Source organism: Numida meleagris, chromosome 1 (genome assembly GCF_002078875.1).
Source record: "Numida meleagris isolate 19003 breed g44 Domestic line chromosome 1, NumMel1.0, whole genome shotgun sequence".
Classification (NCBI taxonomy): domain Eukaryota; kingdom Metazoa; phylum Chordata; class Aves; order Galliformes; family Numididae; genus Numida; species Numida meleagris.
In genome coordinates, this window is record NC_034409.1 from 181458344 (window position 1) to 181478377 (window position 20034).

Consider the following 20034-nt stretch of genomic DNA (forward strand, 5'->3'; position numbering starts at 1 on the left):
ACTCTTAGAAATGAAAAGGAGCCTTCCTTCCTCTTTCTGTTCTCTACAGTGCAGTGATATTTGGAGTATATATCTCGAATGAAATTACGATCATTTAAAAGATAATGTTAATTGATATTTATTGGCAAAGGAGAAATTAATACTAAGATCAAGAAAATATAAACAGATTCTCATTTTCCCTGCTGGAACCTACACATATTTAAATCTGAAACATGCAGCCCCTGGATATGTGTGCACAGAAAGCTAGTTCAAATTTTTGCTTTTCAGTATTCTAGGCAACAGTAACTCCCAAAATCATGAGAAGAAAGTTGGAAGGTACAACAGTCAGTTTTTTGGAGAACAGATGGCTTTTTTTTAGAAATATCTGCATTATTTCATAAATTGAAATACCATTAGATTTTACGTATGCAAAATCAGTTTTATCTGAATCTTATTGGAGTCAGTTTCATCTTATTTCACCATGTAGACATAAAAGGAAATTATTCTCTTATAGTTAATAAGCCTAGGACAACAGGTACTGTTATATTATTGTAGTTACTTAAGGAAAGATCAGGTAAGAGTGAATGAAGGCCAGCCTGAGCATATGGTGTAGGAATTAGTTTACTTTCTCAATTATTATAGAATCATGGAATCATAGAATGGCTTGGGTTGGAAGGGACCCGAGGGATCATCAAGTTTCTATGCCTCTGGCTACAGTCAGGGCCACCAACCTCCAGATTTGGTACTAGACCAGGTTATAATATAGTATAATATACATATATAAAATATAATTATAATCTATAATAATCTATGCTAAAACAAAATATATTTTTGTTATATACAACTATTCACATCATAAGCTATTACATAAACTCCTAGTATATTAGAACAGTTCATTTGGAAGGGACCTTAAGAGTTCATCTAGTCCAACCACCTGACCACTTCTAGGCTAATCAATCTTCTCTTAATTTTCATAACCAAGGCAAAACCTCTACCAAAGCATATTCACATGTAAAGAGGGAAAAGAGAGGTGGGAGGTCAAGACCACTTAGTATAATTGCTCAGAAGCTGTTAAATATCCTGGTGGCCATTCTCACTTCCAGGGGGCTCATGACTATACACATTGTAATATTGTTTGGGAAATAGATATATATATATACGTATTTAATTTCTGCATGCTGGCATAGCTGGAGAGCAATGCAGTAAAAAGATACCAATGAAACAGTTGGATTTAATACAGCTTAACAGAGTGCACAGCCAGGATTGTTTAGGGTGTTATGAGTAGAAAGAAATTACACGTTATATGTTTAATATAGATGGATATATGTTTAGACGTTATCTTCATTATGATGGATAATGATATTTTAGATTCTATTTAGATAACTAGGAGCTATGCTTGATCAGGACCTCTAAAAAAGACAACATTATTTGCTGTTCAATGGCATCAAAAGTCTTTACTAATTTCAGGGTCTTTACACCACTGTGTAAGATAAAAATTTCAGAATCAATTTTTATACAGAAGGAGTTTGGTAGTGTCTAACTTTGGGGATAAAATGCTGCTGTATTCCTAGATTTCATCCTACTTTTTGTGCAGAGTTACATAACATGGAAAGAGTAAGCAAAGGCTTCATTAAGTAAGGCAAGTGCTGTTTCTATGCTCATACTCATCCACTAGAATGTGAGGACTATTTCATATTGACCCTAAAGCATCCCCCATTACTGGGAATGAAGGGATTTCTTTATGCAGGAAAGGTATTAGAAGATGTAGTAATTAGCCATAATAGAATCTTCGTTATCTTCTGGTGATTAATACAGAGACTCCCCCTTACCCTGTTCAGTCTTTAAACTGCTGTCAACACAGTAGTGTCTGAATTGTCATCATACATACCTATGCTGAAAATTAGCTTTGTCTCTGAACTTCTGTAGTCTTGGAACAAAGTCAGAGAAGGAGAGGCTGAGGCCAAACACTCAATGTTTGTAAGAATGCACTAGAGTTTTAGACTGGATTAAAAACAATGAGATTTGAAAGCAAAGACACTACAATATCAGTGATTCAAGGTTCGTACCTCAGCCCCACAACTCCCCTGCCTTTCTTTTTTCTTGTTCTTGGGTTTGCTTTTTATTAGTGTAAATCTTGGAATATGGATAGTTTTGCAATAAGAAGTTCAAGGCTACAGTAAGCTCTAATGGTCAAATCAATGTGTTGGCTGCCCATATCTTGAGCCAATCTCCACAACATGTCACTACAGCTGATTGTTTAAAATTAAGCATTTACAATTCATTTTTTAAACATCTTCTAAGAAAGAAGGTAGCAGAGACTCCATTAAGAAAAATGTCCAAGGTCAGAAAGTTTGCGTTCTATTTTTTTTTTTTTTTTGTCTTCTCTCAGTGGAAAAAGACATTTCAACAAAAGCACTCTTTCCCCTTCAGGCAAGACACAGAACAGGTGAGAAGATTGCAAGTAGTATAGAAAGAGCTCCCATCTTGACTATATGACTCAGAACAGCCTGAGGTATCAGTGACTATGTGGTTCTAATATAACTGAAAGCCAAAATTAGTGGTGTCTAATTTTCTTTATCTTCATTTAAATTTCCACTTTATTAAGTGTACATTTCTGAAAGCTGCATGTTACTCCATTAGTTTGATGTTCTTAAACACAGCACATTTTGGAATAGCCTCACCGGTGCAGAGTAGAGGTGCAGGATCAACTCCCTCTCCCTGCTGACCATCCTTCTTTTGATGCAGCCCAGGATATGGCTGGCTCTCTGGGCTGAGGGAATATTGCTGGTTCCTGTCCAGCTTGCCAGCCACAAGTACCCCCAGGCCCTTTTCAGCAAGGCTGTACTTTATCCTTCCATCCCCCAGCTTATACTGTTAGTGGGGGTTGCTGCAGTCCAGGTGTAAGATCGTGCACTTAGCAAGTATATTCACTGTTGTCCAGAATAACACTTATAACACATTTAGCCAAGTATATAAATACTTGTATTTATTCACTATAAGCATCTATTGTGTGGAAAATGTCTTGTACTTAACTAAAAGAAGGCGGATTTATCAGTCAACTTTTAACGATTGTAAAGAAAGGTAAAACTAACCTTCAAGGCCAACATTAGCTATGAACCTACTGTAACACTGAACACATTCCCTGTCTTCATTAACCAGTAGATAAGTAATGATACAGTTACTAACGCTACCTGTCATGACTAATGGTTCTTTCTAGATTTAATTACTGTGCCATTTATATTATACTCCAGAATATCCCATTAATCAGGTTCTACCTGGCTTCAGTAATCAATGTTGTGAGCATTGTAAGCATGTGAAGAATCTACTGATCTTGCTGCTCCAGCATGGTATGCAGTATGTTATCTGAGGTCACAAATATGTCTTCAACTTATCTAATTAGATTTACCAGTAAGGTGCTTCTCGAACTAATTTTTCACAAGAGCGAATCCCACTTATATATACACTTACTTTTAATATGAAGATACTTCCCAGAACTCAAAAAGCTTTCAAGGAGCATGTAATATTCATATTTTGCTCAGTGAGCATCATCCTCTTAGATTTGTTTTTTGCATCCATTGCCCTAATGCTAGTAATTTGTAGAGAAGACATAAAAACAGAAAGTAATGTAGTAGTTAATACTTTTTATCCATCCCTCATCCTTACTGAAAGGAAGCAGTATGAGAATTTTCCCTGTCTGTTTCATAAATCCTAAGAAGATGTGAATTGCTTTGCTGTGAAGTAGCTTCTACATATGGCTCTTAAAGTGCAGAGAATTATGCTTATTCTTCCTACGTGATTGAGTTTATTACCTTGAGCCAGTTGCTAGGAAACCTCCTTAATCTGTCCATTCATTTTCTGAGTTTTTATCTCCAAATCAAGGTAGTTCATTCAGTATCCTACCTTTTCTTTTAAAGGCTTTGCACAAGAACTGTATATAATCTGCCTTCATCTGAAAAGGAGCTCACAGTTACAATGCCCTTTCTTAGCATCCATTGCATCTGTTCTTTACTTCCTTCCTATCTCTTCCAAGGAAGAATTAAACATTGGTTTGATTATTGCACAGCTCATCACATCTGTTCAAACTGCAGAATCATATCTGGAAAACATGCATGAAACTTAGAAGCTTTACATCGTTCTCTCCTCATGATGTCATTCATTTCACCTGCATCATCTGTTTCTAATGCCTATCATTTTCCACATTGAACATAATACTACCTTTTCACAATCCAGCTGCAGTTCTATGAATGTAGCTCTGTTTTATCTTGGCAAGAGGGACAAAAAGAAAAGGCAGTTCAAAATCCTAGGTAATCAATAGAAATGATTTTGCACTGGGGGGGCATGAGGTCTAGCAAGTCTGCATATTACTTGTGTCAAGGATTGGGTTGGGAACTCCATCTGGTCACCATGTAGTGAAAATCATCTCCCTGCTTAGAATAACTTATATAATAGGGTAGTGAGGCTGTTGTATGGGTCATGAGACAACAAAAGGTTAAATCAACAGGGAAAGGTGTGGACAAAGCTTGACCGTCATTGCAGGAAAACTTTCATGATAAAAGCCTAACTGGTGTTTGAGTCAGTTTCTTATTGCAACTGCAGGGGTTTGCTGTGGCTGGCTCTCATCTTACTCACTTGAGAGTCAGGTGTGAAGATGCTTTCTTGCGAAAGGATTTCTATATAGGAAAGAATGGTTGATAGGTACAAAAGGCTTGAAAAGATTTTGTAGTCACCTTCTGTATAAACTGAGAAGAGTAAAATAATGCTCTGTAATTAAATGGGACAGTGATTTGATCCTAAACAAGAAAGACCACAGCCATTAATGTGACCTTGTTCAGCTGAAATTATTATTTAGAATATACGGGGGTTTTCATAGCTAGAACACAGGTGAATTCCTGACTCAGACATTATTAGATTTAGCAGACTAGTCTTTATTAATGAAATTCAGTCAGACTGAATTGAAAAATGATTTCACAGCTGAATCTTGTTTGTTTGGCAAATCTGATTAGCAATGGAATTTATTTTTGGTGAATTTATCTGAAGTAAAATAATGATCTTAAAAAATAACCTCATGGCAATGTTAGCTTTGTACCATCAACAGTAAGTGAAAAATAACAACACAATAAAGCTCTTTTAAACTATGCTGACAATTTATATGCATGGTATGATGGATTGTTGGCTTCAAGCCAACCTCTGTTCATAATACACTTAGGACAATGTAAATGCCATTTCATGCAAATTCTGAGCTTTAACGCGTCAACCACTTGCCTGTTCTTTGCTCATGCTTTTCATAAATTGCAAATATTTAATGTTTTTTTCTTTAAAACAGGTCTTTCTGTTGATATAAAGATCATGGAAAGTTATATCCTGCCTTCTATCTTTTAACCATAAAAAAAAAATGGAACAAAGATTAATTTTTTGTTGCTGTTTATTGTGATTAGTAGTATATAATAGAATAATAACAGCAGTATAATAGTATCCAGGGTGGTACCATTTGGCTGCGAACCACCTGATTATACATATTTTACTTTGTCTCTGACTTTAAGAAACTGTAAAGAGATGGTTCTCAAAGTTTCAGACCTGTGGATCCATAAATATCTTCCAGTGGGGATGTGGACCCTTCCAGAGGCAGTATTTCTGAGTACCTTGCATTGTGACAGCAGGAATAATGAAAAACATGGATCTTGGGTCAGCACTACTGGATAGGAACAGATGTAAGAGTGCTGGGCTATTGGAGTGAACAGAGTGGACATTCAAGTGCAGCCTGATTTGCTGCAATGAATCTAATTCATTGTATTGAAGGAAGGAAGAAGAAGAGATGGAGATAAATGAATATCAGGAATCAGTGTCTCAGGTACTAGAGTATTTTATGAAAAAACATATATAAAGTTTTTATTGAAAATTGAAAAAAAAATGATTAAAAAAAAAAGCCTATGACACAAAATAACAAGCTTCTGGACATAGAATTCCAGTGCACTCACATTTCTAAATTTGCTTTCTGTTTAACAGGAAAGAAAGACTGAATGATGTATAAAGTACCTGTGCTCTATTTGAAGATGTAGAAAGAGGGGAAAAATAAAGATATGACTTGAATGTAAGAGTGGTAATGTCAACAGATGAAGATGTCAGAAATGAAAGTAAAACTCAGCTGTAGCAATTGTGCCATTTAAGGAGACACCAGGAAAGGAAGCATGAAGAGCAGGCATGTGACTGGGATTGCATTAGCACGTAACACAAAGGAGGCTGTGACAGCCATAGTTGAGGAGAAAGCTGGGGAAAGGAAAAACAAAAGGGAATACTCTACCTGTTGGCCAGACAGAGAGAGTTCTCCTCTCAAGGCTCTCTCCAGTCACAAGAAATCACATTGTCCAAAATGCTCAGTTATCTCCTTGCTCCAAAGGAAAATGAAGTAGAACTCACTCTATTTATCACCTTCTCTCACTCTTTACTCATAGCCAAACGCACAAGTATTTGGAAACACCAGTTTACACACTTGTTTGATTCTGGGAAACATTCACTGTTCTGTTCAAATGCAGCATGCAGATATGTCTGCAAATGTAAGCTGTTTACTGGGACTGTCTACAGCCTGGAAGTAGTGCATGGTAAAGGGTTTTGTTAGACCATGTTCTTCATTGTGTTCAGATCTTGGTTTGTAGCTACCAGTCATAAAACAAACAAAAACTTTTGACAAGAAATCCATATTCCAATTTGTCCCCTCCTCAATATACAAGAAATTTATATTACTGCAGGAGATACTTCAAAAGACAAGGTATAATTTCATTTGGAAACTGCTTCAGATGTTTCAAGTATTTAATTGTTGTAGTGCGACAAATAGGCAAAATCTGGTAATGAGAACAGGACTGAAATATCTGGATTAATCAGACCTGCATTCTACTTTTTTCAACCACCAGGCAAGTACTGCAGCTAGTATGGAATCAAATTATTAGCAATGAGTTGGTTATAGCAGTATTACCCTGAAGTTATCCTCTGTGCATAGAGCAGGTCTCTTCTACAGCACTTTAGCAACTACTGCTGTTTTCCTTTGGGGTTGGTGTTAAAGTAGAGCCCTATTTAATTAGTCTTGTTTGTTTTATGTCAAATAAAGGGCAAAGACATTATTAATAGCCTGCTGTTTTAATTGATTACACATAGTGTAAAAGTTAGTGGTGCCTATTCAGAAAATGATGATGAAATTTTAACGTTAACTGAAATGTGATTGCTGTACTGCAAGCAAACTGAGGAGAGAGAGGAAAACATAGGAAAAGGTACAAAGTTATGCTCTCCCATAGGCTTTAGGTTATCAGATTGAGGTCTCTAGTGCTAGACAGTGCCTAATGTACTGTCCAGTCATCTATAGCCTTTTCTAAGTGAAATATTAGATTTTAACTCACTTCCATGTGAATAAATGACCACTGTAAAATATAACGTAACAATTTAGGTTTATTGCTTCCCCTAGTCTCTGTTACAGTTAAGACCAAAGACCAAGAAAATATTGAAACTAAAACACTTTCCTCAGTCACTGAGTGAAAGACACTCAGGTGAGTCAAAGAGAAGGACACAGAGAAATGCTGCTGCTTACCAGTATGTCGATGACCACAATAAATCATTGTGCTTAGCTGCCATAAAAACAACATCAACTTTCAAACACAAGTTTGGAATGAGGGTAACTGAATGAAAATGAACTCACAAAACCTGATATTTTTACCTGGAAAAGAGATACTTCCTGGAGAAAATTAAGGTCAATTAACTTAACTGGAGACCTCAAAAAAGAAAATTCTGAATAGGATTTTGAATGGGGTTTCTAGACTTGACAAAAAAGAGTAGGATAGAGAATCAAAGCTACCCTAACACGAGCAAGAAAGTTTAAGTTTTCTGCGCCCAAGTGCTCTCTGGTTGCCAGAAGGAAATCTTGTCAGTTCAGAATTCCATGCAACAGAATTTCTTTTAATTATAGAGACTACCTCCCCACAGACCCTGAAATGTTATCATGTCTTTTGGTATATCAAGTATGATTTTTATCATGCCAAAAGACCTTGAATATTTGTATCCCTTTGAATGATAATTCTGCTACCAAACGTATTGTAGAGTTATGCATGCAAAATATTTGGCATGTTTTCCTGTCTTCGAGTGCAGACTGCAGCAATCACCCCAGTGGATTTTGATCTCTTCCCTTAATATTCCCTTCATGCACAGTTTTGTTCAACCTGACAACCGTACAACATTTATCCTCTTGCCAGACAAGTCCCTGAAGTACCTACATTGCCGCAGGTATAAAATCTTTCCTATCTAAGTAAATAACAGCAAGTACAAATTTAATTTGTAAAAAAAAAATAATTCTCAATCTGGAAAACAATAAGAATTTTTTTTTTTTTTGTAATAAACCTATATGTAGATTGCTTCAAAAGTAATGCCTCCTAGTTATTTCCATGGAAACTAAAAACAAATACAAAGAGCAAAACATCACTGTTTGATAGAGCAAATTCTCAGCTACAAAATACTATTTTTCAACATAATCACCATCATTAGCTGTGAGTTTTTAACAGTGATGAATAAGAGCCTACTTGCCGTGCTAGTAAACATCTACATGGTCATCCAGAACATGGCTTGTCTTACATGGTACTGTTGCCAGAGCTGAAATGCACCACCCACCACTTTGCTGTGCTCACATCCACTGTTTAGTCTCTATAAATGCTCAGCCAGCATCGATGAATGTCAGTGGGTGCCATTTTTTCCACATGAAGGAATCCAATGACACACCTTTGCTTCATATGCACTTCCATGGCAGATGCCATTCTGTCAGGCTGCCCCTCTGCTGCCATCTGTCACATGGCAACAAAATGTAATGGGATATTGGTGGAAAGGTTCAACCTCTACTGCCATACCACCAACATCTGCCTCTGACATTGTAGGGCAACATAATAAAATAGCAGACATTACTTTCAGAGCAGCCCTCATAATTTAAAGTAAGCAAAACAATATGCATTAAGTTTTCCAGTTAATTCTAATTACTAGGGAACACACAATTTTACCAAGTGGAAATTTATCTATGACCCAAATAAATGTTACTTAGGTGATAGCTTTTATAATATTGAACTAAGCATCAGAATATTTATCATACTTAACACCTGGAGCTGCCACAGTGAAAATGCATACAGTGCATCTGGTGTTGAGAAGCTGACAGTAGTTTCATTATTAATAGAGCCCATTCAAATAATATTTGGTTTGTCAGGCTTTCAAACAAATAGACAGAACCCAAATAGGCTTGAGCATTTTTCATCTGATGAAGAATCAGTGGGTGCAACACAAAACAGAATGTCAATTATAGAATGTCATGTGCACAAAGGATATATTTTTTATATACTGAAATGAAAAACAAATTGTACATGATCAACTCATGCAATATTAAAATATTTTTTCAAAGAAAATAAGGGATATAAATTGAATTTTATTAGGTTTCAAGAGTTCATCAAATTCTTTTTCAATGCATTCTTAAAGTGTTGATTTTAATGTGTATGTTTGTTTGTCAATGAATGGATTAAAGGAGACTAATTGATAGGATAAGCAGAAGAGTTTTATTTTCTTTTTCTTTCCCCTAATAGCTGGTCATATCTTAGGTTTTAATGAAATAAATATATTTTTATCCTCTTGACATATTTACCTTACAAATGTGGTTAAAAGAAAGGCAAATGAGGATCCAGAAGTGAAAAGCTAAGGGAATTATTATTGGATTTTCTCCCTAAAATGGCCGTCACACAGCCATACACAGAAAATGTACTGTATTTGCACAGTTACTAGAGTGAGGCTTTGCATCTGGCAATTCAACCTGATTTTGAGACAATGCAGGTGTGAAGATATGCCTTTTGTTAAGCAGCTCTTTGCAAAGTTTTTTACTGCTGCTTTCAAAGAGGGAGAAGGTTGTGTCAGATGATACTTTCAACAGGATATAGAAAATTTTGGTGAGGGCTGTCCTAACATGGTTACGATTTGGTATCTTTGTTTTGAAAATGAATATTTCTCCTGTCCCATTCCTGCCTGTCACCATGTATCATCAGCCCTTTCCAGTTCATTCAAGCCTGCGCTTCTGTTCTAAAAAACAGAAAATAAATGCCTTGACTTATAAGGATTTAGGAATGCAAGTAAATGAAGCATGACATAGCAATATCTTTTGTGAACAATTTTGCAAAGGCAAAATCAAGCCAATCCTGTTTGTAAAATATGAAATAAAAATAAAAAAATAAATAAAAAAATGAGTGTCTGACTTCATTGCTGTATTTCTTTAAGGATTTATAGTATTTTTCTACCTTAACATTGATTTAATAGTGACAAAGCAGTTCTTAATTTTGAAATATTTTACAGATTATTCTTACCTTCTCTTCATTCAATTGATTTATTTTATTTTATTTTATTTTATTTTATTTTATTTTATTTTATTTTATTTTATTTTATTTTATTTTATTTTATTTTATTTTATTTTCTGATAAGCAGAAGTTTGCAGTTTGTGAGAAAAAAAGATGTACACCTTAGGAAAAATTTATGAAATGTTTTAGACTTATGTTCCTCTAAAGATAAAGATGTCAAATTTTTACTTATTACACAACCTTTTTTTCCTACTTCATCATTTAGATATTAAGCATTGACTCCATTATGACGGCATGGATATTGAAATGAAATAGACTCAGTATGACCTACTCCAAATTCTACCTTTGAACATATCTTATTTTTATCAATTAGATGGCTGTTTCTAGTAGAAATGAAATTATGAAGAATACTTCCATAATCTACTTATTCCTGAGTACATATAAAAATTTAATTCCATAAAATTAACTTTACTTTTATATGAGAAATGATTTTCTTGGTGATTAGAAATTCTCTTCAGCATAGAAAGGCTAAAATGTACTGAAGGAACTGTGTAATGCATTTTAGATTTGAAATTTTGGGAAATAACTTCATGTTAAATTGTATTTATAGGGCATTTTCTTGAATCATATGATGCTGTAACCTCGCAGTTAAAAAAAAAAAAGAAAAGATAGTTTTCCTTCTTAAATATTTAGTACTGGATTCTGTGTATTGGACTTCATCAGATGAAGATAGGTATGCTAAGAACCTTCATACTAAGATATACCTTGATAATGTTTTTCAATTAAAAAGCATATTAAGTCAAGCCAAATTAAAAGACAAACAGACAAACCACTAACAACATAAAAAAAAACCCCACAAGTATACATATAAAAAACCAAACATCAACACACACATAAAATGAATGCAGTATGATTTATTTAAACCCAAGTAGAAGAAATAAATTGCAGTTGACAAGATTTATAATGTAAAGTTAGCTTCTTTTAATTGTACTTAAATTTGAAACATTAACTTAAACAAACAGCTTTGCACTACTTTATCATACTATTTGATCAATAGTTTTATTGTTTTAATTAACACATTATTTTGACGGTTGGACTGGATGATCTTGTAGGTATTTTCCAACCTTGATGATTCTGTGATTCTATGATACTACGATTTTTGTTGTCTTTAATAACAATTGTATAGCTAGCACCTACTTTGGGCAGGGAGGTGGAAAATAAAATATGTTCTCCTTACTATTCAGATATCAAAATATATGCTAAGCAAGTAAAAGCATTCAGACACTTCAACACCCATGTTAATTGTGAAAAATAAATTAATGCTTATAGAAACACGTTTTCCATATTAAAATCAGTAAAATAATGTAAGAAGAGTTTGACTCATTGCTTTTTGTTCCCTCAGAAAGTTTACCAGATGCCTCACTATTAGCATGCAGGCTTAACTCTTGTGATCTGAAGTCTGTACCTCTACATTTCTTTTCAACATTAGTGAAACAAGTTACCTTTTTATAACATGTAAAAGCATGCAAATTCTTATCACTTTGCAGCACATAAAATACGCATGGTCACTTACTGCCTTGATGCTTTCAAAGTGTCCATCTTCTTTATCAAAATCAATTGGCTGCCCATTAAGTGTCCAATAGAAGGTGATGTCTAGCGTGCTATCGTGAAGGGCTTTGCAACTGAGGACGATGCTTTCTCCAACCGTTAACTCTATCTTCTTGGGAGTCAGCTCTATTCTTGTTGGTTCTTGAAATATAAAAGGATTAAGAACATTCAGTTGGAAGTCTAGTTATAGAAAAACACCAATATAATATCTTTGAGTTTTTTATTCCCATGCAGAAAGGGGTATGGGCTAAGTGAGTTCGCAAAACTAATACATGTTAAAAGGGGTACTGATTTTTAGCTTTCTGTTTTCTTCTGGTTTACTTATAGAATTATTTATGATCCAGTTGATTTAATAGTTATACAAATTCTCCTGACATACAGCTACAATTGAACAGCTGAAGTGTGCAATTTCATGCAGTATTTGATCAAACAGAGGTTAACCTGCTAGTTTGTTTTTAGTGGTCTCTTATTCTGTTTGTACAATGCTGTTGTATGCTTGGCTGGAGATCCTAAGCAATAATGAAACATTAACCATAGGAAATCATCAATAACATCAAAGTATTTTTCCATACCTTTAACAGATACTGATGCAATAATTTCTGCAGACCCAAATACATTCACACCTTGGCATGAATACCGTCCTTCGTCAGACTTGGAAGCGTTCAGAATTCGCAAGCTTCCTTGTGGAAGAATAGTTATCCTTAAAAGGAAAAATATATAAATATAACTCCAGTCCTAGCAGACAAATTCCATGATGATATCTTTTAGACTTAATAAACAGGATTAAGGACTGCTGCTTCTGTAGCTAGGGATGATGAAGATGATAATTTAATTCTCCTCTGTTTCAGAAGAGCTGCAATAAAACCATTTTACTCCTTCTCGATCCTTAATTCAAAAAGTCTCAGGGAAGCATCAGTGGATTAGTATCCTTTGGCACTTATCAGTGGTGAATTTTAATGAACCTCTAATCTTTAAAGTTTCACTTCTATATTATTGTCAAATCAAATTTCAATATCAAACACAAGCTATTTCATTCAGAAAAAAAAAAAAGACTTCAAAAGTCAAATCTGAGGAGAATGAGAAGTAAAATGTAAAAAGGGAACTGGGAAAAAAACAAACAAACAAAAAAAACAACAACAAAAAAAACCAACCCACCAAACATAAAATTAATTATATCTGGTCAAAATGTGATTTATGGTATTACTACACAGTGTAGCATAGGCACTTTTTTTTTTTGTAGCTCAGCTTTTCTTTTTTCTTTGCACCTTGATTCTTGTTTGACTGCAGTTCCACTGCATCTCTATGTGAGTAACCCTGCTGAAGTATACTCATGAAAAATGTTCAACTATTTCATTTAGAAGTTTCAGATTCTGTCTTTGCTTTTATGGTGATCCTGCACATAGCAGGAGGGTTGAAACTAGATGATCATTATGGTCCTTTTCAATCCAGGCCATTCCACGATTCTATGATTCTATGATACCCTGATTACACTATATTAGTCATAAAGACCATGAAGAAACACAAAGGTGAAAATTAACATGCTTTAGTTGTTCTAAAAAAAATTGTTTTTATGATAGAGCTGCAGCCCTAGGAGAATAGTAAAAAAAAAAACTATTGCCTCCCTTCTGTCAGAGAAGAGCTGTAAAGGTAGATGGTACCTCTAACATGGCATGTAAGCTAAACCCTGCTTGGAGTTATTGCACATTCATTCCCTGACTTGGTGGTGGTTAGGGCCCTCTGAAGGACATGTGAACTGTGGGTTGAAGATCTCCAGCAGTCATGGACACTGAAGACAGATAATCCCCAGTGAGTATTTCAGGCATCACATAGAAATGAATGAGTTGGAATGCCTCCTTCTGCTGTATTTTGAAAATAAGGTAAGATCTCTGTCTGTATTAGAGAAACTATCTATGGAGGTGGGTGGTCTTTCCCAGCCATGCTTGGATTTTTAGATATACCTCTCCAGTGAAGGCTTTCTGTCTGTGAAAGCAGTGACCAAAGCTCCTTCTGCTGAGAATACTGTGTTAAGGCTAATGGTCAGGAATCATGAAGAGAATAATGTCATAGTTTATTCTTGGTTTCAACAGGAGTAATGAAGAGTTATCATCCTTATCAACAGGTCTGAGTTGATCTCTTCAGCAGCCAACAAAGGAAAAGAATTCCCTTTGTAGACTGGACATCTTAAAGTGTAAAACTGAGTTAACTTTTGTTTAAATTGAGAGTAATTTAATAAATAAGATTCAATAACGCGTTCAAGCCAAATTGCCAATATAAGACTGTATCTTTTTTTTTGTTGTTATAAAAAAAAAATAAAATTAAAAATGCCCTATTGTCTGACTGTGATAAATGGTGTTTTATTATCTGAAGTTTATAGAAATAGTAATGGAAAGAACAGAATTCCATTCTAATGAAAACTGTACTCCATTTCGGATGTAAAACCAGTCGCTACTCTCAGCATTGAGATATAATAAAATAATAGCTCAATAGATTCAAAGATGAATGGGACAGAGGAAGGACATGTCAACAACCAAATTCCCTAGGGTAATATAATGATATATCTCCCCTCTTGCTCTAAACAAATATGTATCACTATTTGAATCACATTGTTTGTCTAAGGGTAATTTTAAACAAAGCATAATTATATTAGACAAATCCTTTTTTTTTATCAGAGTTTTGAGCTTCTTTTTTTTATTTTTTTATTTTTTTTCTCCATTAGGAAGGCCTGAATTATTTTTTTTTTTTGTAATATGTCACATTTGTGACTGTTTTTACATCTGAAGTAAAAAGGAGCACGTTTCACTAGAATGAAATTTGACTGGGGAAATGATTGGGATTTCCAAAAAAATGAATCTTCCTTCACTTTTTCCTGAAGTAAGTAGGCTGTTGTGTATTTCTTCCTAAGATAGTCTGTGATCAGTACTCTAAAGACATTGTATCATTAGTATGATGATAGCTTTTGCAACACAGTAATTGTTTTCATCAGTATACTAGCAGCGCCAAACAAATGAAAAAACACTCCTATAATGTTTACAAATTAGAAAATCTTATACATAGCATAAGTCCTGATATAAAACTGTTTTTCATCCTGATCTTGGAGGAAAGCAAAATTAGACAAATAAGGAAAACTATCTAATGAGTCTTATACGTACTATCAGTTAAATTTCAATTTATCTAAAAGCTCTTGCTATCTCTGTGGAAAAGAGTAATTGTTCAGTCAAAGGAATTGCAAATATATATGCTGATGAATTATTTGACTCAGAAATTTACTTTCTTTGAAATGCTTAGCATTAATTTGCTCTACATCCTTTTTTTTTTTTTTTTTTTTTATGTGACGGGAAAAAGCCAGAGGCTTGTTATGATGGAAACTGAAATGCTTTATTTATTCACATAACGCTTTCTACACGCAGCAGGAACACAGGCTTCTCCTCCTTCCCTGCCAATACTTCTGTCACGGAAAGACCACCTGTGGAGTGTGTCGACATATTTTAATAAGAAAATTCCACAGAAAAAGGCTTTCTAGTATCATAAATAAAAGAGTAGCAAAGACAGAAGAAATGAAGTTGGGGTAGGGTTAAGGGTAATTTAACAATTCAGGAAAAAAGCTAAATTATTAACTTATTAGAAACTGAGGGAAAGATTACGATTATAGATGAAGATATAGGGAATGGATGGATAAAGGTGATAGTTTCGAGATTGCTGTATCTAAATTTAAGCAAAACTCATTGTAATCATTTAAAGGAGACAGATGTTGTCCATCCAAGGACTCTGAAGATAATAGCTCATGAGCTTACTGTAAAAAAGAGCTTTTATCTACATAAAATAGGGAGGAAAAAAAGAAAAGTTGAAGTCTTGGAATCAATAATTATATTGGTTTAACATCAATAGCAGCAAAGACTTTTAGCAGGAAAACTGGTAAAATGTACAATCAGAATGTGGCAGCAAATGGACAGGAGATAAAATTCAACAAAATTTAACTAACATACCATTGGCGGTACTGGATAGCTATAATGTTTAATAAATTAAATATTTTCTGGAGAAAATAAACACAAATTTCATCTTTCCAGGGTTCAAAGATGACACTACTGAAATTCACAATTGTTTCAACAGATCTAATACAGAAATTTAAGATGGTTGAGGAACTGGCTGAACACCAACTACACTTAGATATCTCAACCTCAAATTGAATCTCAGCCCTGAATCTTGAGTTAGTTCCCCAAACATAAGTGCCTACTATAATAATCTAATGCCACTTAAGGCACAAAATCCCAACTGCTGCTCTCATCAAGGGTATGATTCAGAAGTGCATTCTCTCATTGCTCCCCCTTATTCTGGCTTTGTCTTGAAACACAAAACAGTCTATGAGCACACTCGCTAAACTTTTTTCAGTTGAAACTGAGAGGGATTCTTGAGGAGCGCATCAAACTTCAGCCACATGTATGAAGGACAGTAAGGTATTAGAGCCATTGTGGAGAGAAATCCTGAACTGAGCAGTACAGACAGTATTAGCATGTTGCTCTACTGGTCCATATTGCTCATTCACACAGAAAAAGCCCAGAAGTATCTAAGACACCTTCATTGGTGTAAGGGATAAGTGTGGACAATACCCTGAGAGACAATTAAGCCAAGAGAGGAGCCAGGTGTCCCTTCCCTTAATTTGACTGCTGTCTCAGCCACTCCTGGAAGAGTCCAGAACAATGCCCAAGAAATCATTAAATTATGGGAGGGGTTCTGGTGTTTCCTTCTTTGAATTGGCTGGAGTCCATTTTTTCAACCAATTCCAAATGGGGGCGAGGTAAGGACTGGCTCTTCCCTTTTTGCTCTCATCACCTTCTTTCCCTTCACAGGCAGGAGGTGACAATAGACCGCTAAATGTGACACAAAACCTGTGAGAGAACTTAATCCTTTACAGCACAAATACAGAGGCTTATGTGTCTGTGTCCTTTCCAGGTCTGGATTTGAGCAAGAGTACTGAGGAGACTGTCAAGTGTCAGTAGGATTTTGGGGCAGGGTGAGGTGGAGGAAGAAGCTGGCTCAAGACCATAGTACAATGTTAGAGGCAGTCTGAAGAATTAAGAGGTATAAGTTGTGCTGCTGATGGTGGTGGTGAGCACCAAGTATGATGACAGTCTTTGAAATTAAACAGCTGCTCTTTCAGAAATCAGTTAAACACATCCTTCACTGTATACTGTATACCTATGAAGCTAAAAATATTTTATAGATAATGAAAAGAGTTCAACTGAAATTGAATGTGAATTTCAAAATATATCTGCTACCTGTGTATATTATACTTTTCCATTATGATTTTATTTGAAGTACTGCAACTGTTGGTTGTAAGCTTGCAATACTTGTGGTTTCCTTGTCTAGAATATCAGCAAGTTAGGAAGTACATGTTAGTAGCATTTCTGTGAAATCAGCTTTGTTAACTGCAGCTTAGCCCAGTAAACTAGGTTGAGAATTGTTGCAAAACCATAAAAGCATGCATGAGAGTGTAATTTTTTTTTCTTTAAAGCTTCAGGATTGGACTTGGATTGACACCAGAAGGCTGGAAAATGCTCAGTAATTACAGTTTTCAGACAATATTTCCAACTGAGTATTTTCACTCTAAATATATTTGCAATCTATTTGAATCTACTCTCCAGCAGTAACACCTAAGATTGGAAACATTTTTAGTACGTTTAAAAAAAATGCATTAGCTCACACATATGAGTTCTTTCATCAGTTTTAGTCTTCTTTTTCCAATAAAGTGTATAGTAGGAAAAGTAAGAACCTTGATATAGATGTGCTGTTTTATGTGGAAGGTTCATGCCATTTGCATTGCTCTGGTGTACAGAAAGGTATTTTTTGAGAAGCGTCTCCTGGAAAGCTGAAGAATAGAAATCTTGCTCACACAAAATGCTGTTGTTTGCTTAAAGATGTTTGGAAATCCTCCTTCTGTCAACCACAAATGCCTTCTCTTACAGTTGACTGACAGAGAGGCAGAGAAAGGTGATGATGGGATGAACAGAAAGGGAGGTCAGCACAAATCTGAATGACAAAGTTCAGGTTCCTTTGTGCTTAGTGAGATTTAGAGAAGAGAATCAAGTAGAATTCATGTCAGTGGTTTCAGGCCAAACTGGCCCAGTTCTGTGACTAATGGGGTGAGGGGACCTACGGATCCATACCCCAGGGAAGTGGGAAAGGGGAAAAGGGGAAAAGGTCTAGGGAGATAGGGCCTAAAAATCGGTAAGAAGCTAAGGGAGGAATAAAACCTAATTTACTAAATATGATATCAGAATGCAAGATAACACAATATAATAAAATATAATTGGAATTGAAGCTAATAAATCAAATACAATGAGAGAGAGAGTGTCCAAAACTGAAGGTCTTACTCTAAAGCCAAAGGTGAGACAGCTAGGGAGCACACACTGCAGAGATGAGCAGTAAAAGAAAAGGGTCATCTTGTGACTTGCAAACAGTTTTATCTTTTCCTCTAAACGGAAAATGGAAATGGAACATTGAGCCTTTTGAGATATGTAGTTCTTCTCTTCTGAGAACCAGGTGCCTGGAAAATGGGCAGTTCATGGAACTGGAGCATTAACTCTTTAACTCCCAGTGCTCTACATTATGTTATGATGTGGAATACTGATAACAAAAATTATAAAACTGTGACAATACAATACTTAAGAGTTGCTCATACATGAACTACTATTGTTACATAAATAATTATACTTTACTTTGGAGTATTTTGATCAAAGTAGTGTCATGCTTCTTCCTTCCCACTGTTTTAAGCACAGAAAAATTGTGAGAGTGGCTGTAATATTTTGTCTCATTTTGAGAGTAAGGATAAACTAGGAGAACATGCACTCATTTTGTATAAAACAGGGAGGTCTATTCTGCCCGCCATATTGATGATTATTTTCCCTTCAATTAGTTGTTATGGAGAAGTGAAACATAGTAATAGACCATATTCTCTTATTGCTCTGCTGTGTTACAGACAATACATTTGTTCAACAATATCTGTTACAATTCAGTAAAGAAGGTCTCAGATATTATCTACAGCCAATAGAGGACATACTGGTTTATAGGATGGAAAATCTCATCACTCTTTATCAACAGAGATCATTTTACCTTGACCCATCATTGTCAGGGTGTACATTTGTTCTTCCTATCACATATGAAATCAGTGAGCAGAGAATTCCAGCAAGATTAAGATAATGAGAAGCGTAAACTAATCTTGATTCTGTTTTATCATTCACAATAGATTCTCACAAGAAGACGTACTGACACTGTGGCTATGCTTTGTTTTAAATTCTATGATAAACACTGGAATCCACATGTTGAAGGAGCTGAGAAGTTGAATACAGTTATAATTGCTACACATCCATCAAGATCTTACTGGGGAACAATAGAAGAGACACTGCTAGAAATGAAAGCCAGACAGCTTTCAAATATATTTGGAGATTTATGTTTTTTGAAAAAAGAAATAAAGTATGAAAAAGCCCACAGAAGAACCAATTATATGTTTTGAGAGGAAAAAGAATTAGCAATGATTAGTTTGATTAAGCTATGCTTCTTGGCTTTCTACATTTTTAATTCTTTTTTTTTGTGTTTTTGACATTTCCAAGCTAAAGTTATTTTTATAGGACTAATAGTAATCAAAGCAATCAGGGGAAGATTAATGAGAAGAGTTGCTCAAGAGCTTTGCAAACTTTAACACATTGAAGCTGGGAAAAAGGAAATTGTAAGTCATATTTTTCCTTGCATTTCTCATTGGGCTCTAAAATCAGGAATATGAAATTGGTTTGTGTGCATGTTGGAAAGAAGAACCTTTAAGATGCAAATGCAGAGAAGCTGCTCTGACTCACTTAGCCTGTGGCCCTTCACAGTGTTCAGATCTGAGCAATCTGTCATTTCACATTAGCTTGGATATGGGACCTGTCAGTATTTTCTAATGCAGATTACAAGGAATCAGGACAAGTATTTGTAAATAGCTGAAACCTTTATTTCTCCTTGAATGACTGTGAGCTCTCTCGTTTCCCTGCACTTTCTCTCAATCTTCCATAATAGATGTACAAGTCTCTATATCTCACAGCAAATGGATGAGTTACTGCTGTAG

The 20034-nt window shown here is 35.1% G+C and overlaps 1 protein-coding gene across 6 annotated transcripts in view; it reads right to left on the bottom strand.

Annotated features, from left to right (window-relative positions):
• Nucleotides 1-20034, bottom strand: part of CNTN5 (contactin 5) — a 636498-nt gene that overhangs the window by 58789 nt on the left and 557675 nt on the right. For all 6 annotated transcript variants that reach the window (XM_021381356.1, XM_021381346.1, XM_021381363.1 and 3 more), the window contains 2 exons: nucleotides 12512-12639; nucleotides 11905-12080 (listed from right to left, as the gene is read on the bottom strand). In XM_021381356.1, the coding sequence (XP_021237031.1) occupies nucleotides 11905-12080; nucleotides 12512-12639 (304 nt within the window). The remainder of the gene's footprint in view (nucleotides 1-11904; nucleotides 12081-12511; nucleotides 12640-20034) is intronic.